Source organism: Dermochelys coriacea, chromosome 6, assembly GCF_009764565.3.
Source record: "Dermochelys coriacea isolate rDerCor1 chromosome 6, rDerCor1.pri.v4, whole genome shotgun sequence".
Classification (NCBI taxonomy): domain Eukaryota; kingdom Metazoa; phylum Chordata; order Testudines; family Dermochelyidae; genus Dermochelys; species Dermochelys coriacea.
In genome coordinates, this window is record NC_050073.1 from 117,065,909 (window position 1) to 117,092,422 (window position 26,514).

The window sequence follows — 26,514 nt, forward strand, 5'->3', positions numbered from 1 at the left end:
ACCATGGATGAAAAGCACTAATCTACTGGGAAAGTATAAATTATTGTTAATCTTTCTTGTTTAAAAGTCTCTTCTCATGAGATTTGCAAACTGATTTCAAGACAAACATTCAGGTGAGTTTTTGGATAATAAGCAGCTAAATTCTCAGGACCAAATTCTGCCCACTGGTGTGCATGTGCAACTCCCCCAGGTTTCCTAATAAACTGCATATGCACATCTGAGGCTGGAACTCGTCCCTTTGATGCTTAACTGAACTTCTATATCTTTTGTGGCATTCACATGTCATTCAGAACCAAGCACTCGCCAAGCAGAAGAACATCAGGCAAGGGACCAGAGTGCAGGAGATGCAATCTCTGAGCATCGCCCAAGATCTCAGTCTGGCTTTTAGAAAAGCAAGCGAGGCACATATTTGTGTGTAGAGTAGGTCTAATTACTGTTTCACATTTTGTGGGTGTGCAGAACCTTTTCAAGATACACAGCAGTGGTGATTTTCTTAGCTAAGACTAAGATCAACTTCCTGAGCTAAGATCCAGGAGATAGGACAAAGAACAGGCAATGGTCCTGAGTGGAGAGGAAAGAGGATACCTGCAGATTAAGTCTCACCAAAGAGACCCAGCTTCAAACTATCTTCAGAAAACTCTCCTCTGCAGCAGAAGTGTAGTGTATCTGAGTTGCTTGTGGATTCTCGTTGACATGAGGCAACCTCCAAAGAGCGGAGGCCTATTTATGTTCTGGAGTGAAACCAATCATAGAACACCTGTACTCCAGGAGCACAGGGTTGTTGGGTTTTTTTGTAAACTTCCTTTAGAATCTTCTCATTTCCTTCTGAATGATCAAATTCTTTGATTAAGAAATTGAAACTAAAACTAAGAAAGTTGACTGCTGTGATGAAAGCCACTAAAAACAAGGACAATCGTAACGCTCCAGATGTCCTTCAGCACCTCCTGTACTCAAAATGAGGCTTCACCACTAACATCTACTTTTTCTGAGTCCCAAAATGCCAAGCTCTAGACTCAATCCTTCAGGCCTTACTCAAGCAAAATTCCCATCGATCCCAATGGGACCGCAGGATTAAGAGCCCATGTTTAGAGGACAGACCCGGGAAGATGTGTACTACTTTGATGTTTTATTGCTTCCAGTTTTAACAAGGCCACCATGCTTATCTAAACCACTGAGATTCTCCCCCCCCCCCCCACCCCCAGTGAGATTTTAACGGCCTGGCATTTGCTGGCTCCTGCTCATTTTATGTCCTGTCTGAAAATAAATCAATTTAAACAACTTCAACTTTCTTCATTGTCAGAATGAGAATGCCTTTTAAAATACAAAAACAACAAGGAGACCGGTGTCACCTTAAAGACTAACAGATTTATTTGAGCATAAGCTTTCTGAAGAAGTGGGTTTTTACCCACACAAGCTTTGCTCAAATAAATCTGTTAATCTTTAAGTGCCACCGGACTTCTTGTTGTTTCTGTGGATACAGACTAACACAGCTGCCCCCTGATACTTGACACCGTTTTAAAATACACCTCCTTGAAAATGGTCTATGGAGGAGTAATTCTGGCTATGCTGGGGACCTTAGCTAGCTGTGCATGCAAGGGCTGAAGTCACTGGGAGCTGGTCCGTTGAAGTCCGGCGGGTGGGGTTAACTTTGACTTCAGTGAGAGCAAAGTTGGGCCCTTTCTAGTTGTATGGGATGCTGTACCAATCTGATGTTGATTTTTCCTTACAATTAAAGATGGGCCTGAGCCCTGACATTTGAGATCTGGTAGAGGGTCCATATCTAAGCTTCTGAAAGTTTGATAGGGATGAAGAGGGGGGCTGGATCTGTGGTCCTGGTTCATGTCCATCTCTTCTTAAAATTAACATTGCCACACCTCATGCAATCAGGAATTCTGCCTGTTTTCCTTCATTTCCATTGCAGATCAGGCAGGTTCCTATTAATAAAATCCTGTACACAAATCTGCAAGGGGCAGGCAGTATTGTTGTTTTATTAGCAAATAAGGCACGGGGGGGGGGGCCCTCTTGTCTACAGATAGGTTTTTGTTTTATTTTTTTAACATTGGTTGTCATTCCTAATCCTGCAGCCTTCCTTGTGTGAAGAAATTCCATTGATGTCAACGAGAATGTCGCATGAGGAGCAGTGGCAAGACTGGTTTCTTAATTATTGTCAACCACCTAGTATTACCATGTATGGGGCCAATCCTGTCACATTTAATCACATAAGTAATCCTAGTTTTCCCGAATAATCCCATTGACAGCAGAGGGACCATTTTTGGGATTAAGGAATACTCAGGGGAGTAGGGAGTTACAAGATCTGGCATTCATTAATTGCATGCCTGTTCTCTTGTGTCTCCTGTCAGTATGCTGTAGGTCATGCATGCTGAGTTATCTAGAAGGCAGGAAACTCCTCTTTGTCATCCATTGAGGTCTAGGAATGTCTGTCTGTCTGTCTTCTCATAACACCAAGTGACTAAGATTGCAGAATAACCTAGGCCCTGAAAGCCATTGCTCTGAAAGGGATGGGAGGCCTTTTGGATAGGGATAATGCACAGTATTGCCAGGCTACAAACCCAGGGTCAACTCCCACTCCTGGTCTCTTGTCCCAAGGGTTGGGAGAACAAGAAGGGTGACCTCTCTGGTTTATTGAGAGCTGGCATAGGTGGATTCTCAGGGGCATCTTGCCCTCAGGGAGAAGGGTGGTCTCTGTGATATGGGCCTCAAGGATGATGGGCTGTAACCCGAGAGAAAAAGATGGGATCCAGAGGGGTCCAACGAGAATGGGGGGGGGGGGGGGAACCCTTATAAAAATAGCAAAGACACTCTGTCGGCTCTGTAGTTCATGGTAGCAGTCTTCTGAAGCTGAGACTTGCCAGCCATTCTCCAGAAGTTGCATCCCTCTGTATTTCATTTAAATACAGATGACCCGGGGTGGGGGGGAGGCAGAGGTGGGGAAATGATATATTGGCATAGAAAGATGTCTTAACAAAGTGATGAGAGAAAACACTGAGCAGGTAGCCTTTGGATATGCTTTGATACTGGGAGAACCCTCTGCTAATCAATGCATAAATAGCTGGATACTATTGGCCAGATTTTAATCACCCTTCATCACGTGGAGAATCCTCTATTTTGCCAACATGCACAAACATGCAAGTGGATCTGTAACAGTGCCCTCTGTGCCCCAGGGTTAAAATCCTGGCCCCATTGAAGTCAATGGCAAAACTCCTAATGACATCATTAGGGCCAGGCTGTCATTCCATTTCTCTGAGGTCAGAATCTGACCCTGTAAAATATATATATATAGTTAAACAATGTAAATAATTTTCTGAAGTTTTAAATTAGTGTATGTTTTACTGGAGCATAGAAGGGATTTTAAATACTATTGTTACATCTAGGTTTGTCTGACACTGACTGACTGTTTCTAATCATGATAGACCCAAGGCATCCATTTTTCAGGGGGTTAAACATTCATTTGGTAAGAAGTAGAGATGGAGTCAAACCAAAAACCTGGATCCAAAGACTGCAAAACTTTGACAGTTCACACCTGGACCTTGGTCTATAATGAGCCCAGTGAAACTCACTGAGCTGAAATTTCCCACCATGTGAGTGATCTCTGCTGCTCTGTGGCTCAGGCTTTGTCCTAGTAATAAGTCACAGTTGTCCAATAAAGGCTGTTAATTAACAAGACCTTCATTGTTGCATTCAATTTCCCTAGCTTTCCAGTGTCACTACTGCCACTGGACCATTAATTAGTGTTTGTATATGTGCATCAAAATTCTTTTCTTAATTTCTCATCCACAAAAATGCTACCCAGGGAATGGTAAGCCATAAGCCCCGCTGCCCCACATGCATACGGTACGGGTCCTCTGGTTATGGTGTTCACATGTAAGGGAAAGTGTCTTGTGATGCCATCTGTATGCTGAGCTGTGCATAGGTTTGTACATGGTCTTCCTCTATTGTGGGCCATTCCTTATGCTTGCAGGTCACAGGTTTATTAAAATTCCAGAGAAAATGCTGCCCTCCCACATGTTTACTGTGTAACCGGGACAGGTGTGGGAATGCTCATGCAATATTCTGTATAATGATACGCTCCCCTTCTTCCTGTACCTCAGCTTAACGCCATAAAACACCAACTGGTATCTTAGTGGACGCTTCCCTAGTAAAGAAAGTTGGAATAGCACTGACCTATATCCACAGGCATGGGGACCACAGCAGGCTCATTTCTTGGTTCTGTGTCAATCAGCCACTGAGTCCACAGGGTTGTCTTTAACTCCTGTATTTATAACCTTACCTCCCCTTGCACTCTGATTGCACTCTGCTCTCAGAGACTGGCTAGGGTATGACCTGCCGGGTAGGCTGCCCACAACAAAAACTTAACAGCTACAGAGTACATCCAGTAACTGCCACACCCTGCCCTGTTCTCATCAGACATTAAGTATACAGCGAAGAAGATTCTTGTCCCCTCCCTCTGGACGAACAAAGTCAAACACTGCAACATAAAGCGCATGGGTTACAATTGCTTGGACGATTGCTTGGACATTTGTTTTGTAGAGGAAGAACTGGGGAAAAAAATGTGTGTGATTTTTCAGACTTGAGCAGGGAGATGCCTTGTGGATTCAAAATAACTCATCCCGTCAGTGCAGAATTGCCTCTAATGTATTTATACACGGGAATCCTATCAGTCAAAAATGTTCATTTTCTGTCTTCCCAACTCCTGTCTTTTTCTCTTAAAACAATATTTTACAAAGAAGAAACGTGCACGAGTTTGAAGGCATGGGGACATTTTAGACATAATTTGACTAAAATCATATATCCTCCAGATGCAATTTTGGGATGTCCTTCAAATATAAAAGATAACACAGGCAAACTGGGGATATAGCAATATGAGTGTTTTGGTGACCACACAAACCATTAAAGCTCTGTTCTCATGGTTACCATGAGGTCATCACAACCCTTGATGAATGTGCATAGTAATATAGCTCACAGCAGCGCTCTCAGGCCCTTTGTCCCTGTCTTTGGTCCCTGTCTAAGTAAACACTATCTAGTGCATCAGTGCTGTATATGGTGTGTCTTCCAACTTTTGGGATGCTAGATGCCCAATAACAAAAAACATTTTCCAAAAGAAGCAATGACGTCTGCCAGGAGAAGTTTCAGGCCCTGTACCTAGGAAATTTCCTCAATGGGATAAAAGTCACAGGCTACTGACATTATTTATTTTTAAGAACTTAGGTCTAACTTACACTGCAAACAATACATCTAATTCCTACCTGTACCTATCTGGAACTGTTGCTACTAAGTTCATCTAGTTGGATTGCTAGTGCGACTGCATGGCAGAGAATGGAGAATTCAGATTAGCTTAATGAGATGAAGTTATATTTAAAATGATGGCTGAGAGTTTGAAAGTTTCTTCTTTCAAACCTAAGGTTTGTGTTATTTGAGTTATGCTTTGCAGAGCTCTCCTGCATTCATTTCTAACTCAGAATAATGAACAAACTGGACTCTAAAAGTAGACAGTTAGTAAATGCGTTTCTCCATTGAAAACTCTTCAAAGAAAGTGACAACACTGATTTGTCATAGCCTGAGAGCCCGATCCTGCTTCCATTAAAGTCAGTGGTAAAACTCCCCTTAAATTCAGAGGTGCAGCATCTGGCCTTTAATGAGGAGAGAGAAATGGTGCTGAACTTGAGGTTGTTTTGATAAATCATAGAGTGCTTTATACTTCTACAAGTAAATAAGGCCTACAGTGGATTCTACTGGAATTAATACAAAGATACTGGCGTGAAAGTAATGTCACCCTTGTTACAGTAAATTAAAAACCAATCATGAGGAGCTACTGCTAAACAGCTTTTGCATGTTAACAGCTGAGGTTATAATTTTAGGCTGGGGTTTTCAAAGAAGCAAGAGGGAGTTAGGGCTCCGAATCCCATTGAAATGGAATGCAATTTTCGTGCCTATTCTCTTACTCTCCTTTGAAAATATCATCCTCAAAGGTGAGGTGCTCTATAGCTTGTCACTTCGTCTCTTTAAGATCTATCAAGTTGAGCTGTGCATGTGGCTCTGCTATCAAATTACATGCAAATCGCATATCAGTGGTCTAGCATGCCAGGAGCATCCCACCTCCTGTATATTCAATATGGACTTTTCAGAATCCTGCGACTGTAATTGGGTCTGGGTAATCGAATGCTCATAAGAATCATTCAGTAAACTCATTGCTCACAGCATGGCAATTTATTTAAGACAGGTTATGTGGACTGGAGTAAAGTCATTCATTCTCTTTCTGCAGGTCACTTCCTCCCTAGAAATATGACTGGGGATCTAATTCATTTGTTGGTGTTAATTCATATTATGAATCATCCCTCTCTAATTTTTAAGTGAATTTTGTGCTCATGAAAGACAGAAACCTAAACACTTTCTTAGGGAATGTCTACAGGTATAGCGCTGCAGCGGGTCTGGTGAAGACACTCTTAGACAACAGGTCAGCGCTCTCCCATCAGCATAATAAAATCACCTCCACAAGTGGCAGAAGCTATGTCGGTGGGAGAAGCTCTCCTGCCGACACAGAGCTGTCCACATTGGTGCTTAGGTCAGTGTAACTTATATTGCTCATATATATTGCTATATAAAGGAGTTTATTCACACCCATGAGCAACATAAGTTCTGCCAACATAAGCTGTAGTGTAGACATAGTCTTAGATCAGGTATAGCGCTGGTACAATAGGTCCTACACCAGTTTGTCTTCACAGCTCTGCATGTGCCTGAATCCTGGCCCAGAAAACTGGCTGTGTTAGTATTGACTGAGGCTTTCTAGAACAGAGGCTGCTAATTGTGACAGCTTTTCTGGGGGTTCTACATTGTGGACAAAAAGGGACTAGGGTGAGGCTGTGAAATGCCATTTCAGTGGTGACTCAATGTAAGATTTGAACTTAAGACTTCAAAGATGGTGTCCCGAGTCTCTGTTTGCCAGAAGCTGGGAATGGGCAACAGGGGATGGATCACTTGATGATGACCTGTTCTGTTCATTCTCTCTGGGGCACCTGGCATTGGCCACTGTTGGAAGGCAGGATACTGGGCTAGATGGACCTTTGGTCTTACCCAGTGTGGCTGTTTTTATGTTTGTATGATAGAAAACCCACTGGGCCAGCAGACCGAGTACAGCATATTGTGCACTCAATTGATATTACATTTGGAGCCACGAAATAGTGTGTGTGCACACTGGGCTGGTATCCTTCCCCTTTGAATTTCACCTTGACTACACTTAAGAATAACAAGGGCACTTAAAGAGAGGATGCAGCCATTGTTTGTTCATCTGGCGACAAGGGGGCTGATTAGCCATTGCACTACCCCTTGTGTATCATTTACACCCAGGGGAGTGTAAAGGCTTCTATTTGAGGCAGTAATGATTTACACCTCCTTTGTGGTGGGGTAAATGACTAAACAAGGGGCAGGGGCAGCTGTGAACCGAGTCCAAGGATTCTGGCTACCGTTGTTTTCACAGCCTCAGACTTCTCTTGTGTTTGACACTTGTGGTCGGTTTTGTTGTCTAGAGGAACACCCATGTCTCAACCCCCATGTTACTGGCTGCCACATACGTGAGATCTTTTGCTCTTTGTAGAAGAGGTACAGACTAAATATCTGGGGCCAGATTGTTGGTCCTGCTATGGCTGCTTTGCACTGCTCTGGTGATGCAAAGCAGCCATAACCACGCAGGTATGCCCCATCGCCTCCGAGGATGTAGTGGTTCCAAGATCATGCCAAGAATAGGAGGCATATCCATGGGAAAACCAGGACATCCATTTGTCCTGGAACAGGCAGCATCACAGTAGGTGCATTCTATCTGGATGCCACTGGAACATGCAGCACAATCCCTCCTCGAGTTCCCTGTGTATCAGTCACAATCTAACTCTGCATCTCTGCAAATGGGAGCCAGGCTTGGGCAAAACGGAAACCTGCCTCAAAGGGCTCATGTTGATGAGCTCAGCGCTTTGTGTCCTGTGCCCCCAAAAGTACCTATATTAGACCATCTCATCCTCTCTCTTCCCCGTGCCTGTCCAAGGAGCAGTCAGGGACTTTGCTCACTCCATGACCAGGTGTCAGGGGCATAAGACTGAGTGACACCATCTGTCCTGACTGTCAGTGTAGTCTCTGTCCTGGTTTATTCACTTACAGCCAGATCCTCAAAGATATTTAGGCTGCTAACTTCCACTGAAATTGGTGTAAGGTAGGAGCCTAAGTACCTTTTGAGGATCTGGTCCTTACGACAAATCCTGCTGCATCCCACAGGCTCAGAGGCCGTGCAGACTGACCCAGCATTGTTCCACTGCACGTAGGAGGGATAAGATTTGGGGAACCCATGCAGCACAGTTCTGTGGGTCCTCCCAGCCTTCTGCCATGCAGAAGGAGTTTGGGGCATCAGTGGGACCGGGACCAGCAGATCCACCACTACACATGTCCATGAGTCACTGCCTCGGGGCTATAGGGAGATTTGGCTGCTGCTGCTCCATAGTTTGGAGAGGAAGATTCCTTCTCCTAACCCCTATGAATCCCTACTATACTGACCATCCCAGATCATTCGTCTGTGCCTTCCGGGAAGAATTTGGACCAACTTCTGTTTGTGAAAGAGACAAACTTTCAAGCTACACAGAGCTCTTTGACCTGATCTGAAGAGCTAAATTTGTTCTTTATTCAGAATTATTCCACAGCTAACGTATAAACATATAACATATAAATATCACTTGATCTGTACCATATTCAAGCAGTTCATCATGAATAGTCAATGTTTGTATTTAGAGCTGTTTTTGATTGGACATTACGTCACATGGCATGGTTCTGTTCCCTGATTGGATGAAGGCCACTGTTAAAAGCAGATTTCGGATATAAATATTTGGAATCATGAATTTTACAGGAATAGTCAACAATGTTTGCTTAAATTTTGATTTTTTTGGTGAATACTCCTGTTGGTAAAATCATTTTGCTACAATGTTTGTGGTACATGGACACAAAATGGGTCCAAGCCGGGCAAAGTGAACTTTAAAAGGTGAAGATGTATTTACAGAAAATGTTTTGCAGTGTTTGCCATGCTCAAATTAAAACATATAAATTGTATAGCTAGAGAAGGTTGGCTAAGTCTCTTAAGAAGTCTCATGGGGTTTTTAACTTCCAGCTGAATGGTCACCAGACTAAATTGGACCTTTCCTTAAATGTCTCATTAGTTCCCTAACAATGTAACAAATAAAACTGGTCAGAAAATAAGGGTTGTTGTTTTTTCTCTGCTGAAAGCATCAATGAAAATGGGGGGGAAAAACTGTTCTCATTAATTTTTTATTTTTTTGTTGATATACCAAAAACTGAAAAATATTTGGGATTTCTAATGAAAAATCTAGTTTTCAAGGAAAGAAGACACTTTTTGGAAAAATTTTCATTGAGTCAAAAACTCAGTCTTCCTTCAAAAAAAGTTTTGATGGGAAATTTTGGAGTAGCCCTACTAATAACCCATAGCCCTCCATGGAAGAGTCATGGTGGAGTAAGTAATGAGGCTGTTTTGAGACTCGGACATATGACGTTCTGGTTTAAGGGCCAAAATGCTACCCACTAAGCTATACTGACACTGCAATATAGAGATATTAGGCCAGGTTTTGATCTTGTTTGCAATTTTGTGTCTCTGGAATAACTCCACTGATGTCAACAGAGTTTTTTACACACACACACACACAGAGTATCTGTATCTATATAGTCATTTGTCCCTTTGGCTAAGTCTACACTATGAGGTAAGGGAGTGATTCCTAGCTTGCATGCACATACTCACATAACTGTGATAGCAAAAGCATCAGTCACATGGCTTAACAATGCTAAGTATCTACTGAAGGGGTTCAGGTGGATATGTCTTTGGCATGGCTAACCCATGCTGCCGCTGCCCATGTTATCACAGCTACACTATTTATACTCTAGTAGCTTCATCGAGCTAACGTATGTATATGCAAACTGGGCATCACACCCTAGCTTGCAGTGTAGATATAAAAAGAAAAGGAGTACTTGTGGCACCTTAGAGACTAACAAATTTATTTGAGCATAAGCTTTCGTGAGCTACAGCGGAGTACTTGTGGCACCTTAGAGACTAACAAATTTATTTGAGCATAAGCTTTCGTGAGCTACAGCTCACTTCATCGGATGCATCCGATGAAGTGAGCTGTAGCTCACGAAAGCTTATGCTCAAATAAATTTGTTAGTCTCTAAGGTGCCACAAGTACTCCTTTTCTTTTTGCGAATACAGACTAACACGGCTGCTACTCTGAAACCTGTCATTATGCAAAGTGTAGATATAATCTTTGTTTTTCTGTAAAAGTGCTTGGTCACCTGAATCTGCAACAGTAGCTTGCTTTGAAATCATTGCCATGCTGGAGATTGACTGATTTATATCTTCTCTTCCCAGCTATTGACCTGTTGTACTGGCGTGACATCAAGCAGACAGGGATAGTGTTCGGAAGCATCCTGCTACTGCTCTTCTCTCTGACCCAGTTCAGTGTGGTCAGTGTTATTGCCTACCTGGCACTAGCTTCTCTCTCAGCCACCATTAGCTTCAGAATCTACAAGTCAGTTTTACAGGCTGTGCAGAAGACTGATGAAGGCCATCCATTCAAGTGAGTGCTTTGCAATCATTGCCAAAGGGGGGTATATCCTGCATTATTCATTGTTAATGACAGAGTTCTGTATCTGCCGTAAACACTTAAACCATAGACATAGTGGGTTTCTTTTTCACAATGGGGGAAAATGTTATTTTCCACTGTTCGGGGTCTTAAAAGTCCATGAACTGTATTTGCTCAAATTTAAAAAAAAAAAAAAATTCACCCCTCAGACCTTGAAAATTTTAGCCTGAAAGCTGAAAGATTTAGGAAGTTAGAAGCAACTAGAAAAAAGGACCAACTATAGTAAAAGCTATCGCTGTCCCTGGTGTTCCAGCTATAATATGCTTTCCCCCCATAGCAGCAAGAATACTGTCCTACACTTGTTTTTTACGAAATGCCTAGATTAATGAGCTTTCTGTAAAGCAACTTGGACATGGATAACACAAGATAAGTGTTAAACGTTAATACTTTTGTTTTCAGAGGGAAAGTCGTAGCTTCACCCCAGCAAGGTGAGAGTCTCAAGAGATTGTCAGTTGGAGGAGATGACAGAAGCCTGAGATAGATTTTCTTTCTCTCATGTGGAAATGAGGGAAAAGAATCCCCAGTTTCCAAAGGATCCTAAAGAGAGCCCTCCATGGGGAATGGAAAAGGGGTGAGGACTGGGTGAGAGCAGGGCAGCACAGTGTTGGATGGGGTGGGCCAGGGTGGGTCCCAGGGGACACAAATCATTCTCCCCTGGCTCCCCACTGAGTTTCAGAGAGAAAGTTTGTATGGCCTGGTGTTGTAGTACCTTTTCCACATGGACCATCGTAATGCTGGCAAGCTGCCCTTGAATTTGGAGCTGTGCTGTCAGGGAAGGGAGTAAGAGATACTGGTGTTCCAGAACTGATGCAGAGGCAGGAGACCTGTGAACAGATGGCTCTGGTCTCTGGTCTTCTGCCATTCTCCTGGAATCTACAGTGTCTGAGAGGCTGGCTCCATGGCCCATCCCGTGGGGGGAATAACTCGTGTGCCCAATGGCAAAATATGGTGGGAAGAGCCACAGGAGGAGCCTTGTCAAGTTTCTTCCCCTGGCCTCCTCTCACAGGTTTTACTATTGGATGAGGCAATGAGGCCCGTAGTTGTCCAAGGGTGAAATATCAGTGCAGGGGGGTAATGGTGGTATTGATAGTGCAGTGGCTGCTACAGCTGCAGAGAAAATGAGCTACAGGGTAGTAGGGAACAGCAGGGGGAGAACAGCACAAGAGTAAACGAACTGCAACTTGCCAGTGTTTTGTAACTGGATCTGTGTTTCTGGCAGAGCCTACCTGGAGATGGAAATGTCTCTCTCACAGGACCAGATTCAGAAATACACAGACTGTCTCCAGTTGTACGTGAACAGTACAGTCAGAGAGCTGAGGAGACTCTTCCTTGTCCAGGACCTGGTGGATTCCTTAAAAGTAAGATTTGCTTAACCATTTTGAATCCCATTGGAGAGGAGAGATTTTACAGAGCAGAACACTGCTTTTCTTAGTTTCCATAATGATAGTGCCTTGATAAAACCTAGATGTGTGTTACTGGACAGTATAAAGGTTCTGCTCTTGTTCTCTCTCTCTTTTTTTTTTTAACTAATAACTTTCTATACATTAGTGATTTAACATTACGTATTGGAATTGAGTGATCCATGACATAAGAATTATTAAAGATTTTGGGCCAGATCCTCAGCTGATGTAAAATGGCATAGCTCCACTGAAGTCAATGGAGCTTCTTTGAGTTACTCCCTCTAAGGAGCTGGCCCACAGAGCACTTTGTTTTCCACCATACTACACTCCTCCTGCAAGGTATTCGGGACTTGGCTAGCAGCGCGGTTGCCCATACACTCGCTAGAACTCTACGAGACACTGGGATGTGATTCTCTCCCCCTTCCTTGCCCACCAACCCATCCCATCCCTTAGCTATGTCATTTCCTGCTGCAGAAGAATGTCCCTGTTACTGCTCAGCCATAATGGTTATTTATTATCTGTTGTTTTAGGAGTACCCAAAAGCGTGTTAGGTGCCCCCACGCCCCTCAGAACAAAGAGGAGACTGTCAAGAAGCAAGTCATTTGGACTTAAGCTCTTTTGAAAATTTTACCCACAGTTCCTGCCTCAAGAGGCTTACAATCTAAAGCGTCAATTGTGCAATATACCATGTGCAGGAAGACCCCTCTCTTCAGTGAGGCTCCACACAGGTGCAGGGGTCTGCCTATGCTGAGCTCATTGCAGGATCAGGATCATTGCACCAAAACGCAATGAGGAGAATGAGGAGGAGAACTGCAGGGGGGATGGTAGTGGAAGGAAGGATGGGGTTATATTAAAAAAAAAAAGAAAACAGTGGGATGGCTTACCTTGGTCTGCACCCTTCCTAAAAATTTGTAGGGTTTTTTTTTTTTGCATTGGTTTTGAAAGTCTATGAAAAATTAGTCACCTACAGCAGATGTCCCTAGTTCCTAAGCATGCAGGTATTCTAGCTAGTTAAGTGAAGCTAACAGAATAATAATATGCCCATATGCTAGCTAGTTAAATGGAGACATTTATTCTTGTCTGACAATTTCAGTGATTGTCAGGAGATCTAATGATTTGTTTTTAATTTAGTTTGCAGTACTAATGTGGCTGCTGACTTACGTTGGAGCTCTCTTCAATGGCCTGACTCTTATGATCATGGGTAAAGATCATCATTTATTTTAAGATCTGTTTTTAAACATGTATTAACCATGGCAATTTCTTGTTAGAAAAACCAGCGTAGTCCCGCATTATCTCACCTCTGAAATGTGCTTTCTCCACAGTTAGACAATTATCTTGGTTCTACTTACTAATACATATTCATCTTTATTTCTTATTCTGTTGGCCCCTGATATATATCAGCTAGTTGCTGTGCTTAGTGGCTTCTCAGCTGCTGGGTACATAATGATATAAATTTCACATTTGGAAGATTCAGTCAGGGTTCAGTTTTAATACAGCTTCTTGAATCATCTCTTGGGACAAAATGACATCATGTGCTTTTGCCTTTTCTTTCAAGAGGAAACTAGATAATGCATCTTGTTTTCTGTGAATAACAATCTCAACTGCAGAAATTTAACACTGTTTATTTTTCCCTCAGCTGTGGTCTCTATGTTTACTCTACCTGTTGTATATGACAAGTATCAGGTAAGTCAAATGACTGTACAATAACTATCATTCAGATTGGATGTGTGAATGGTTCTAGCGTTCCAAGGCCCTGTTGATCTTCAGATGTCTGTTTTTGCTCTTTGTAGGCACAGATTGATCAATACTTGGGACTTGTGAGGACTCACATAAACACTGTCATGGCAAAGTGAGTTGAACAGCAGATTTTTACAAGAAGCATACCTTAGGTTCACTTGTGTCCTTAGGGCACATCCATACATTGGGGATGGCATGGAAGGTTATGGCCCCAAGGGGAGCAAAAGCAGGAATTCTGCCACTGAGAGAATGTCCACCAGACCTCCTCAGTGCACAGGGGGAGTGTGCCCAAAGCCACACATCCCTTTCTGGAGAGCAGCATACTGCCACCTGTGGCCTAGTCCTTTGCTGCAGACCAGTGGATATCAGGGGAGGAATCGCGTCTTTCCACTCTCCTTCCCGTTTGGGTAGCTATGAAGGGAGAAGCCCTGGCACTCCTCTGAGTTCCTTACACAGGCTGGATAAGGGAGAAGATGCTCTTTGCTCCCTTTCCTCACTGCCCAGCCCCAAAAGAGCTGGAGGCAACTTGGCCCTTGATACTCTGGGCTTATTTCATCCACTCTTCGTGACTATAACGGCTCATAATAAACTAACCTGATATTTCAGGTTTCAGAGTAGCAGCCGTGTTAGTCTGTCTTCGCAAAAAGAAAAGGAGTACTTGTGGCACCTTAGAGACTAACAAATTTATTAGAGCATAAGCTTTCGTGAGCTACAGCTCCGATAAAGTGAGCTGTAGCTCACGAAAGCTTATGCTCTAATAAATTTGTTAGTCTCTAAGGTGCCACAAGTACTCCTTTTCTTTTAACCTGATATTGACATGGATGGTTGAGGTGCGTCTGCAGAATAGCAATGCTGTTGTCATGAGCAATCTTCTTGTTCAAGAAAATTTGCCTTCTGTATGTTCAAGTGTGAAGCCAATATGTGCACTCACTCTGATGCTTCATGTGCTGAAGAATTAAAATTCATCCAAGTGCAGAAAGATGGCCCAAGGGTTTGGCCCGATTTTAAGTTCTCCAAATGGGGCTTAAGTGGGACTTCACGGGTGCATGGACCTGGTGCTGGCCCACTGGTGCACAGCAGGGGATGTCACCCCTACATTTAATTTGGGCACCGGGCTTAGGACTCACCTCACACAGAGAAACAAATTGTAGGCCTTTACTTATAGTAACACTTACTGTTTGCTGTGACCTAGATAGCTGGAGAGCTCTGGGTTGCAGATCTGCTCAACAGCCACCTCTCTCTCCCAGCCTCTGACCACATTTCGTTGGGGTTGCATAGAGTCGCTCTGATCTACACTCCTGAGCACTCAAGGTCTGCTATATTATAAAGATTGGCCAAACAAACTGAACCCCTGGCTCTGAGCACCACTATCTTCTGGGGATGTTAAAAATCAGGATCCAAATTTTGTATTTTAACTGTATCTCTAGTTTGTTACAGATGATAACATATGGTGGGAAATCAAAGGAACGGCAAGTTCACTGAGCATATCCCGGGTATATATGAACTGTTAGACCCCGACTGCTTACTCCTGTGCTCCTGGATACAAGGTCCAGCTCACCATGTGGGCAGGCTCTCTTACCCCCTTCCCATTTCTTTCCTGTGCAGGTGTGTAGTTTAACCCACAATCTAGCCCTCTTTGTTTATAGTTGTTACACACACATCTTACCAAGGCACCGAGAATGAAGGTAAAGCAAAGGTCACCTTCTAGCTAAGAAAAGTCACAATGCTATGGAATGATTTTGATTAATTGCCATCTGACAGTGTAATTCTATTTTTTACACGTAGGATTCAGGCGAAAATTCCAGGCGCTAAGAGAAAGGCAGAGTAAAGCAGACCTCAAGAATCCATCAACAGTAGTGAATAATGGGGGAGTCTGGACTGCAAACAGCTCTGCTCTTACACTTTATTGCAAATTTATTGTTCTTTTTTTTTCTGAACACCATGTTCTTAAAACATAAAACACAAAAGCAGCTCTTTTTCCTTGCTGCTTGTGTACTCTTAGAATATTTGCAATCACTTGTGTCAAGCACTAAAGTATAGTAAAGAGAAAAGTGTACTAGATGTGGTTTTTGTGTTGCTTATAAAGTGCATGATGGTGAGAGCCTAAATAATATTGATTTTTAAGTGTTTTTTCTTCTATTGGCATTGCTTCTATAACTTTAATGTTACATGTGGCTAGGGCTTTCCTGCTTAGTGCACTGATGCAATAGTTAAAATTGCTTCTATGTCACTGGGTCGCTGGTTGGGTTCATCTTTATTAACTATATAGAATTGTGGGCTAATGTTTTAGTGTTTTCCAGCACAAATGGAATAAACAGTAATCAGTACTTATAGTAATCAGTTTTGTATAACTAAAAAACAAAACAAAAACCCAGTACTTTTGTTGTAAGGGATTGATGGGCTGATTTACATGTATGGTAACTGGAAAGTTCCAGCTTGTTAAATTTATTACACTTTGTATTACATTCTCTGTAGTTCCTAATGGACTTACTTACTTATGGACTCTGAATATTTGCACTTATGTACTTGATACCGAATGCAGAAATAAATGTTACTAAACGTACAAAGTTCTCCCTCTTGTTGCCATTGGGGTCACATTAGAATTTGTAAAATCAATACTCCATCTGCAAAAAGCATGAAGGGCTTGTTTGTTGGTCTCTCTCTGGGAGCTATTTATGCCTATTCCATGCAGTTTTGCCACTACAAAATTGTTCAATCCCAAAAGATTGTCTGTACTTAGTTCATTTAGCAGTTTCACATCCTGATGAGTAAAGAATGGAAATAAAGCAAACTTCCTAGTGCCAAAAGTTCTTTGTTTTGTTGGTGTCATTACTACATTTCAGGCACATGTAATGGTCAATGAATTCTCTTGAAAGTTGCCTGATTACCTCCTTAAACATGGGCCAAATCAGACACAACTCGGAAAGCAGTCAGAATGGCACTGGGCATTGTTCAGTCTCACCATACCCAGTATTTTGACTGTTTTAGTACAGATTTCAAGGGATAAAGTGGGCTAAGCTGGAGTAGTCCATATTGATCACAGGTGCTGAGAGCCAAAATGAGTGCTTCCTTCAGTTCAAAGCTGGTTTACAAAGCCTTTTATAAATTGAAATTTAGTTTCTGAGAGCCAATAGATTAAAGCAAATCCCTGTTGGTTGGGGCTGGTTGAAAATTTTCCATGTCCATTGTTTTTTGACAAGAACTTGGAGGCTTGACAAAATGAAAAGTTTCATGAGAAGTGTTTGCTATCTGCGAAAAATTTTGACTTTTCATTTAAACCTGAAAACCAGAATCTTTTTGACCAAACATTTATAGGTTTTGGTTTTTAGCCTGCAGTTGAAATTTTCTCCAGAAGACTTTTTCTGCAGAGAGAATGGGGGGAAAGGGGATGGGAATTTCTGACTAGCTCTAATGTTGATGTCACTGGTGTATATATTTCCTCTCAGAAAATTAAGCTTCATATCTAACATGAGCTCTTGGAGCATTGAGCATTTGTCTGGTCTTTTGTGAACTGAAATTTTTCCTTAAATTCATCTATTTCCTACCTCTAACTGCCCAGTCACTTTGCCAACACATTCCTCAATCATGGATTAGCCACAATTGTAGGCACTGTACAAGCACACAAAACAAACAGGTGGTCCCTGCTCCAAAGAGTTTACAAACTCTTGCAATTTGAATGGCGTGACTATTGATTTACGGTAGTGTAAATGAGAAGAGAATCCGACTCCTAGGGAAAAAATGATCCAGCAATTGTAGAAATACACCTGCATTGTTCCAGTTTTGAGTTATTTAATCTTCAAAATGAATCTCACCCTTTTTTTAACATTTATATAACATTTAAATATCCTTTTTAAGCTTATTATAACATTTTATAAACCTCAGCTGCATATATATAACATCTTTGTAGATCAAAGGCTGAAAACTCCAGATTGATATATTTTTCTTTTCATCCAACGAAGTAAATTTCTTTTAATTGATGCAGTTATGAGAGTGTTTAATTTGAAGCCAGTAGTTAAAATTGAACAGAACAGCCATCTGTGCTTTAACTGCATTTCTGACTTCCATATTCAAAGACTCCTAGAGGGATAGGTTCTATGCTGTATTTCCTGAGAAGACCGGGTGGGTGTAGCTGAGGGCAGAGACTGATCTTCAGCGCTTTTACTACCAGTGATAGAGTGTGAGAAGGACAGATCCCAGGGTAACTTTTGGGATGAGTTGTAGTGCTGATGGTTAGTTTGACTGGAAAAATAAGAAAATGTGACATTGTCTCACTGTTCCCCATGCATGTGGGACTCCCCAATGCCATTTTTATAGATTCAAGTAGAACCACGTGTTAAAAATTCTACCTTTAAGAAACACTTAAATGTTGATTCTTCACCTATGACAGTGATCTCCAAACTTTTTTGATCGCGCACCTCTATAAGTAAAAAATTTTTGAGCACGCACCCCCAATATATCTATCTATATATTTATTTATATATAAATTTTATACATGTACTACTCTACTAATATATTATGTACATTATAAAACACACAAAAAACAGAAAGGATGAGAGAAACTATTTTTCATTTTTTTTATTTTATTAATGGTACAAAAAACCTTTTTGCTCTCAATAAAAAAATATTATTAATATTTTTAGTGAGAGCAATGTGATTGAACATGCTTCATTATTTTTGAAAATCTTGGTTTTAACACTTTGTGATACAGCGACTCGAAGGTCTGGTTCTAAGTTCAGTTTATTTCTCACCTGGGTTTTAATGGCTGTCATAGCTGAAAAAGATGCCTCACAAAGATACGTAGATCCAAATGGAAGAAGTGCATCGTTGGCTGCGCTTACTAAATCATGATACTCATTTTTTAGTCCCATCCACCAATTATGCAAAGGTTTTTGTTAAAATTCGGCTAGTAAATTTCCATCTTCTTCTTCGTCAATCAGTTGTTCTTGCAAACTAATCGGAAGGTGTTGCATTTTTATATTTTTAACAAATGGGTTCAAAACCCACTTGAACTCTTCATTTGGAAAAAAGAAAAGGAGTACTTGTGGCACCTTAGAGACTAACAAATTTATTAGAGCATAAGCTTTCGTGAGCTACAGCTCACTTCATCGGATGCACGAAAGCTTATGCTCTAATAAATTTGTTAGTCTCTAAGGTGCCACAAGTACTCCTTTTCTTTTTGCGAATACAGACTAACACGGCTGCTACTCTGAAACTCTTCATTTGGAAGGTTTTTAAACAGTTTAGAAAATTCTGTTTCCAAGTTTTTTAAGTGTGCAGATATGAGAGTTTTTAAAGGTGACACACTTGCATCATTTTTGGCAACAAAATCACATAATGATGGAAACATTTCCAAACATCCATTTTCAAAATGCTCTCTCCATAGCACGAATTTCTTTTGAAAAGCAGTTACTTTCTCTCTCTCTCTGTTAAAACGTCACCTTTACCTTGCAGGGACAGATTAAGTGTGTTTATTTTTTTGAAGATATCTACTAGGTAGCATACTACTGACAGCTACTTGTCATCACAAAAAGGTCAGCAAATTTGGAACACTTGTCTTTTTGTAAAAGAAAAATGCTGTAACTCATCTTTAAGTTCGACAACTCTCTTAAGCACTTTGCCATGAGATAACCGAACAGCAAACCTCTGTGTGGTACAAAAGATTTTCATGATCACTCCCCATCTAATTACTAAGTATTGTAAAGATTCTACTATTTAAAGGTCTTGTTTTTATAAAATTAATACACATTGATGACATCCTGTAGCACTTTGTGCACTTCTGGCTCCAACTTCTTTGCTGCAATAGCTTGCCTATGAATGATGCAGTGAATGAATTTCACGTGTAGTACTGTCTCTGTAACCTTACCCCAGAATCCTTTCTTTATTCCAGTCAAAACAGCCACTCCATCAGTGGTTACACTTACACAGTTTTATCATAAAACATTGTTTTTATTAAAGAAGTCATTTACTGTTGAGAATATATCTTCTCCGGTACATCTTTCCTTTAGTGGCTCACAAAAACGTAGTTCTTTGTGTATTTCATTATTGAAACAGAATCTAGCAAATACCATAAGCTGAGACGCGTTAGAAACTTCTGTACTTTCATCCAACTGTACAGCAAACCTCCCACACTGCGTAATTCGTTCTAATACTTGTTTCTTCAAATTTTCAGTGATGTTTTCTATGCGTCTTCCAACAATATTTGCTGACAAAGGAATGCATTTTAGTTTGTCGCCATATTGTTTTCCATGTATTATTTCATCCATTTTTACCGCGGCAGGAAGAACAAGTGGCAGGAAGAACAAGTCCCCAATGTTATGTGGCTTTTTGTCTTTTGCTATTAAGTAAGAAACCTCAAAAGAGGCTTCTAAACATTTATCATGAAATTTTGTAAAGGACTGGATTGAGTATCACATGACTTTAAACATCGCTGAAAAAATTGTAGAGGTTTGTCTTCATATTCTGAATGCTTAGTTTTTAAATGTCTTGCTAATCATGATGGCTTCATACTATCATTAGCTAATATCTCCAGGCACAATATACACTTAGGGTGAGGTTCATCATTAACAATAGTGGACGTAAATCCATATTTCAGATAGTCTTCTTGATCATTTCAAATTTTTTTGGCTGACTTCTTGTCAGGTCTGATTAGATCGTCATTGTTTTTACCTCATCATGTGGTTGACGAAGACCTTGTACTAGGAATAGGAGAACTGTCAGCTCTGCAAAAAGAAAAGGAGTACTTGTGGCACCTTAGAGACTAACAAATTTATTAGATTTATTAATTTATTAATTAGAGTTCATCATGCATCCGATGAAGTGAGCTGTAGCTCACGAAAGCTTATGCTCTAATAAATTTGTTAGTCTCTAAGGTGCCACAAGTCCTCCTTTTCTTTTTGCGAATACAGACTAACACGGCTGCTACTCTGAAACTTGTCAGCGCTGCCATTTTCTTGCTGCTCGCTTGTGCTCGCGTTATTAGGTATTATCTTCAATTTGTGGTTTCTTGGCAGGAATCTTTTTAAGCCACTTGTCCATTTTGCAAGGGTTAGTTTAGTTAAAACTAGATAATATCATCCATAAATCCACGTAACCAGGCAATACGTATTTAAAATACGTATGCCACTGTATTTTCCACCGTATGCATCCGATGAAGTGAGCTGTCGCTCAGGGAAGCTTATGCTCAAATAAATTTGTTAGTCTCTCAGGTGCCACAAGTCCTCCTCTTCTTTTTTGCGGATACAGACTAACAGGGCTGCTCCTCTGAAACCTGCAATACGTGGCAATAGGCCGAAAGCGAACAAACAAGCGAGGGTGCCACTGTCAACCCCTCCGCGTTGGGGGGACTCCCACTCTTCCCTCAGGGTACCTCGCAGGGCCGGCTCCATGCACCAGGGTAGGAAGCACGTGCCGGGGGTGGCATTGTGGCCAATCTTAGGGGCGGCCCTCCTCCGGCCGCCCTTTTCTTTTCACTAACCCTATTTTAACCCACCTCTTAACTAATCTGCCATTTAGGTATTCTTCATTTATGTGCACGTCTCTGGCTACGATCACTACCACTGTTCCCTTTTCGATCTGTATTGCTAATTCAGAACATAATTCAAAGCCGCTTGAAACCTCTTCACCGCTTGTACTTCTTGCAAATTACCCGCTGTTGTTTAATCTTCCCCATACATCATTAAAAAGACAAGGGGCATAAAGAGGCACGTGAACGTTGGTCCTTAACACACGCATTACAATCATAAAGAACAGGGCTCGCAGGAAGGTTGTAGGTAGAGCCTTAATTCCAAATTTCATCGCTTTAGACTATTTTTTTTTTTTAAATTTTGCAATATTTCATGCTCTTGTTTCAAATTAAGTTATGGGTATTTTCAACCTTAACGGTCTTCAACGAGTCTGGGCTTGGTCCGGGAATGTGCAATTAAGGATGAGGGACATTAGCAGTGGCTCATGCACTGGCCAATCGACCCAAGCTAAGAGCATTGTCACTTCAGAGAGGAAATTGCCCTCCCACAGTGCCAGCGCACTGGCCATAAAAGAAAGGGGGGCTGGCAGCGCTGCCTGTCCGTCCGTCCCAGGCTGGCGGCGCCGTCTGTTTGCCCTGCAGCCGGGTCTGTCTGTCTGGCCGGCCGGCCCCGTGGCCCCGCCCTCCGCTCGGGGCCGCCCGAGGGCTCGCGGCGTCCGGTTCCCCGGGCAACCGAGGCGCCAGCTGCCGGCGCGGCGGCGCGATGGAGGCGCCCGGCCTGGGGGGCCCGGGCCCGGCCCAGGCCGCGCTCGCAGCCCTGGGCCACCTGCACGGAGCGGGTGAGCGGGCGGGAGCCAGGGGGTGGCCTGCGGAGCCCCCCCCCCCCGTAAGGCGCTGCGGGGGGCGAGCACCGGGCTGGGCGGGGATCCTGGGTGGGGTCCCGGGCTGGGCACGGCTCTGGGGGGACGCTGGGCTGGCCATGGCTCTGTGGGGGAGGGGACACCGGGCTGGGCTCCCCTGCCTGGCCCCTGGCCCCCCCAGCCCACCGCTGGGCCCCCATTCCTGTGGGGCTCCCCTGCCTGGCCCCCTCCCCAACCCACCGCTGGGCCCCCCGTCCATGCCTCTCCCTCCCCCAACCCACCACCTAGCCCCCTGGCCCTGTGGGGCTCCCCACCAGTCCCCCTCCCCCTCCTCCTCCTCCTCTGCCTGTCCCCCTACACCCCACCCTGCCAGACACCCCTATTCACCAGGCACCCTCCATCTACCCACCCCCGCTGGGCCCATCTCCTGCCCCACACCCAGGGCTGTGCCCCACCCCCCATACGGTCTCACCTCCACCGCCCCCCCCCCGGCCAGGCCCTGGTGCACGTGCAGCGCCTCCTGCTGGTGACGGATGAGCACGGGACGGTGATGGGCCTGGATTTCCAGCTGGAGGCCGGGCCCCCCCCCAGCCGGCCGCGCCCCCCCCCCGCTGGAGCAGCTGGACTGGGCACGGCTCCTGTAGGGCGGGGGAGGGGCACCGTCTGGGCACGGCTCCTATGGGGGGGAGGAGGGGACTCTGGGCTGGCCATGGCTCTGTGGGGGAGGGGTACCGGCTGGGCATGGCTCCTGTAGGGGCGGGGGAGGGGATACCGGGCTGGACACGGCTCCTATGGGGGGGAGGGGGGGACTCTGGGCTGGCCATGGCTCTGTGGGGGAGGGGACACCAGGCTGGCCGTGACTCTGTCGGAGGGGACACGGGCTGGGCACGGCTCCTGGGATGAGGACGCTGGGCTGGCCATGGCTCTGTGGGGGAGGGGAGGGGACACCGGGCTGGGCACAGCTCCTAGGGTGGGGCAGGACGGGGACGCTGGGCTGGGCATGGTTCTGTGGGGGAGGGGACACCGGGCTGGGCACGGCTCCTATGGGGGGGAGGGGGGGACTCTGGGCTGGCCATGGCTCTGTGGGGGAGGGGACACCGGGCTGGCCGTGACTCTGTCGGAGGGGACACGGGCTGGGCACGGCTCCTGGGACGAGGACGCTGGGCTGGCCATGGCTCTGTGGGGGAGGGGAGGGGACACCGGGCTGGGCACAGCTCCTATGGGGGGGAGGAGGGGACTCTGGGCTGGCCATGGCTCTGTGGGGGAGGGGTACCGGCTGGGCATGGCTCTTGTAGGGGTGGGGGAGGGGACACTGGGCTGGGCACAGCTCCTAGGGCGGGGCAGGACGGGGACGCTGGGCTGGGCATGGTTCTGTGGGGGAGGGGTACCGGCTGGGCATGGCCCCAGAGCAAAGGGTGATTACATAATATTCAGTTGTCATTTGCCCTATCTCTGGTCCTGAAGGTCAGCAGGGTTAGTGACACTGGGGTGTAAATTGCCCTCCTCTCCAGCCCCACTGTGGGATCCAGACCAAGAGCAGCCCTGCTGCTGGGAAAGGGGTAGGGGAGTGGGATGGGGGTGAGTTGTCTTCCTGTCCAGCCCCACTGCCAGCTAGTTGGGGGTCCCAGAGGCAGAACAGGGGAACAGCTCTTCGAGCATATGTCTCTTGCTTCCTGTGGATCCAGAGGGGGTAATTTGCTGCGTTAGGGGGGTGAAACAATGACTCATCCCACTGGGGTTCCCTTTCTCACCCAGATGGATTTTGGGGCAACTCCATGAGGATTCAACCCCCAATTGCCCCATTCCCATCCCATACGTATTTCCACAGGAGGGTATTCTCTGGGCCAATGTTATTTACAGGACAATCTTTGTAGAGTTTTATTCATGTGTAAGTAGGAAAAGCTACCTTGGGAGGCATATACTTGGGATGCTTTATATGTATTTTACACTATGTATTTGTTCAGATATACCCACACTATGGCAGGCATATTGAGACCCCTATCCTGCAATGAGCTTCCTCTCCCTGTATCCATGCAGAGCTCATTGTGGTAGCAGGGCCTGATTTTGAAAATCGGTATTATTCAAAGTATCAGTTACACATTATTTCAGATATGTCTATAAAATATGACTAAAATATTATTTGTCTGTCATTGTTATGGGCTGTCTTGTTCCTACTTGACCCAGGAGGTGTCTATCTATTAATCTGACTGCCATAGGCATATAAATCAGAAAGCTGCTAATCCTTCAGAAATTAGCATTTTGTGGGGGCAGGTAATATGTGTAGACAATACACTTCTTTGGTTTGATTGTCACATACACAACCTTCTGGTTTCTCTGGGGGACTCAGACTTTTTGGCAAGCATATATGTCATGATCTGTTTAGGTCCCTAGATCCTCATGTTCTACTGCTTCTTATTTTTGCAAACCATTGTTTTAAAATCTTCTTGAACAAGTAATGTTTCCACATGTGTAAATTTCCCTCTACCTACACATAGCGCTAGCACACTGGGAAAACCATACATGGCAAAAAAAATCCTTCTTTGACCTCCATTTCTGCTGATACATTGGAGAAGTGAACACATTTCACACACTGGGCAAATATTGCATTCAGGTGCTGAGACAGGTGGTCTGAGACAGATGCCTGTGGTCTCCTATGAGCTTCTGCAATGAGCACATGGCATCTGAAGAAAGAAGGTACTTTGACAAACACTCAAAATACAGAATCTTTCCTTTTGGGCCTTAAGAGTTTGGAAAGCCCTTGAACTGATTTGAAAGTTAATTTTGTTCAAGCGATATCTGACAAGAAGCTGGTTGTGGTGCTCCCGAAAGGCCTGGAAAATAAATCTGCCATCTGAAAGCACATTTATCACTATATCTGTCACAAGAAATAAAACGCACTCTTGGGACAACAGAAAGGGCTAGAAGATAGATACAACATTGGGAAACTTCAGCAATCAACAGTTTGCTGCTAAAGCCTTTGTGAAAGGAGGTTTTGCAATAACTAAGAATGGAAGAAATTGATTCAGGAGGAAAGATTAACCACTATCTAGGGAGAGGCATTGTTTTAGAATAGTGTAAGCAATGAGGTATAGCCAAGAGTAATGGAATTAACTAGAACAAAGAAAAAAATGGATTAGATATTGGGGGCAGAAATTCCAAACTCAAGTTTTATTAGACTGTGGAATACCTTAGAAGGGAAATTGTGGAAACCTTTTGTTGGATTCATTTTAAAAATAAATTGTACAGGAGGGCTAGACAGCTCTAGTGATTGGTAATGGGCTATGAACATTTTTCCTTTAGGTTGCCAGTCAAATCTGACTCTGGTTGATAGTGATGGAAAGTTGTTACTGTCTGATACCTGTTTAGTGCCCAATGTAACATGAATTGCTAGTCTTGGACAAGTTCCTTGTGGTGAGATGTCTGTGTCATAACATATTTACCACTGATAGCCTCAGCTGAGAGCTCAAGGACTGAATGGGGATGGAGGCTGCATATCCTTGTTGTTATCCCTGGGTAGGTCTCTTTAGTTTAGATTTGAGGCATGTTGGCAGGGTTTTCTGACAACCAGGTTGAGCCCATTGTGCTAGGCACCATACAAATACATGATAAACGTCTGTCCCTGCCCCAAGAGCTTACCATCTAAAAGACAAGATGTAACAGAGGGATGAGACAAACAAGTGGGTCAGAGTGGCATGAGATGGCTTAACATATAAATATAATAGGATGTGAAAATGCTTAGTCAGTAGTAGTGATCACAGCTCTCTACTTGCCTGGCCGTTATCATGTTGCAATTTACCATATGCGTTACAGAGGAGGTGAGTTTTGAGGAGGGACTTGAAGCAGGACAAGATGATAGCTTTATTGATTGGGACCTTTTCTCATGTGTAAAGGACAGCCTGGCAGAAAGAGCATGTTAGAAAAGGGGAGAATTGTGAGATCAAGGCTGGTGTTTTTGAGAGAGTGAAGGTGGGAGTCAACATTATGATAACAGATCAGTTACATGGAGAGGGGCTAAACTATTGAAGGTGGGAGCTTTGTAAGTAAGGACAAAAAGGCTGTGTTTGATGTACTGGAAACAGGGAGCCAATGGAGAGCCTTAAAAGGGATATGTGGCATAGTCAGTGCAGTGAGTCATGAAGATGATTTTAGCAGCAGCATTTTGAACGGATTTGAGGAGAATGAGATAGCAGGCATTGAGGTCAGAGTGTTGATCACAGTCGGTAAGGAACAGGATGGTTAAGTCTTGGACAAGAATTTTGGCAATGTGGGCTGATGGATCACTTGATTACCTGTTCTGTTCATTCCCTCTGAAGCACCTGGCATTGGCCACTGTTGGAAGACAGGATATTGAGCTAGAT

At 43.8% G+C, this 26,514-nt stretch overlaps 2 protein-coding genes across 7 annotated transcripts in view; both read left to right on the plus strand.

Moving 5' to 3' along the window:
- Positions 1 to 16,641, plus strand: part of RTN1 (reticulon 1) — a 193,808-nt gene extending 177,167 nt beyond the window's left edge. For both annotated transcript variants that reach the window (XM_038407080.2, XM_038407081.2), the window contains 6 exons: positions 10,424 to 10,631; positions 11,917 to 12,055; positions 13,229 to 13,298; positions 13,734 to 13,780; positions 13,888 to 13,946; positions 15,620 to 16,641. In XM_038407080.2, coding sequence (XP_038263008.1) covers positions 10,424 to 10,631; positions 11,917 to 12,055; positions 13,229 to 13,298; positions 13,734 to 13,780; positions 13,888 to 13,946; positions 15,620 to 15,662 — 566 coding nt within the window. In that variant the 3' untranslated portion in view covers positions 15,663 to 16,641. The remainder of the gene's footprint in view (positions 1 to 10,423; positions 10,632 to 11,916; positions 12,056 to 13,228; positions 13,299 to 13,733; positions 13,781 to 13,887; positions 13,947 to 15,619) is intronic.
- A 5,384-nt stretch (positions 16,642 to 22,025) lies between these two features.
- The window catches only part of LOC119857608 (coiled-coil domain-containing protein 175-like), a 51,647-nt gene continuing 47,158 nt past the window's right edge, over positions 22,026 to 26,514 (plus strand). For 4 of the 5 annotated variants that reach the window (XM_038406777.2, XM_043516359.1, XM_038406776.2 and 1 more), the window contains exon 1: positions 22,026 to 22,135. In XM_038406777.2, the coding sequence (XP_038262705.1) occupies positions 22,060 to 22,135 (76 nt within the window). In that variant the 5' untranslated portion in view covers positions 22,026 to 22,059. The remainder of the gene's footprint in view (positions 22,136 to 26,514) is intronic. The other variant, XM_038406779.2, reaches the window with a different exon arrangement.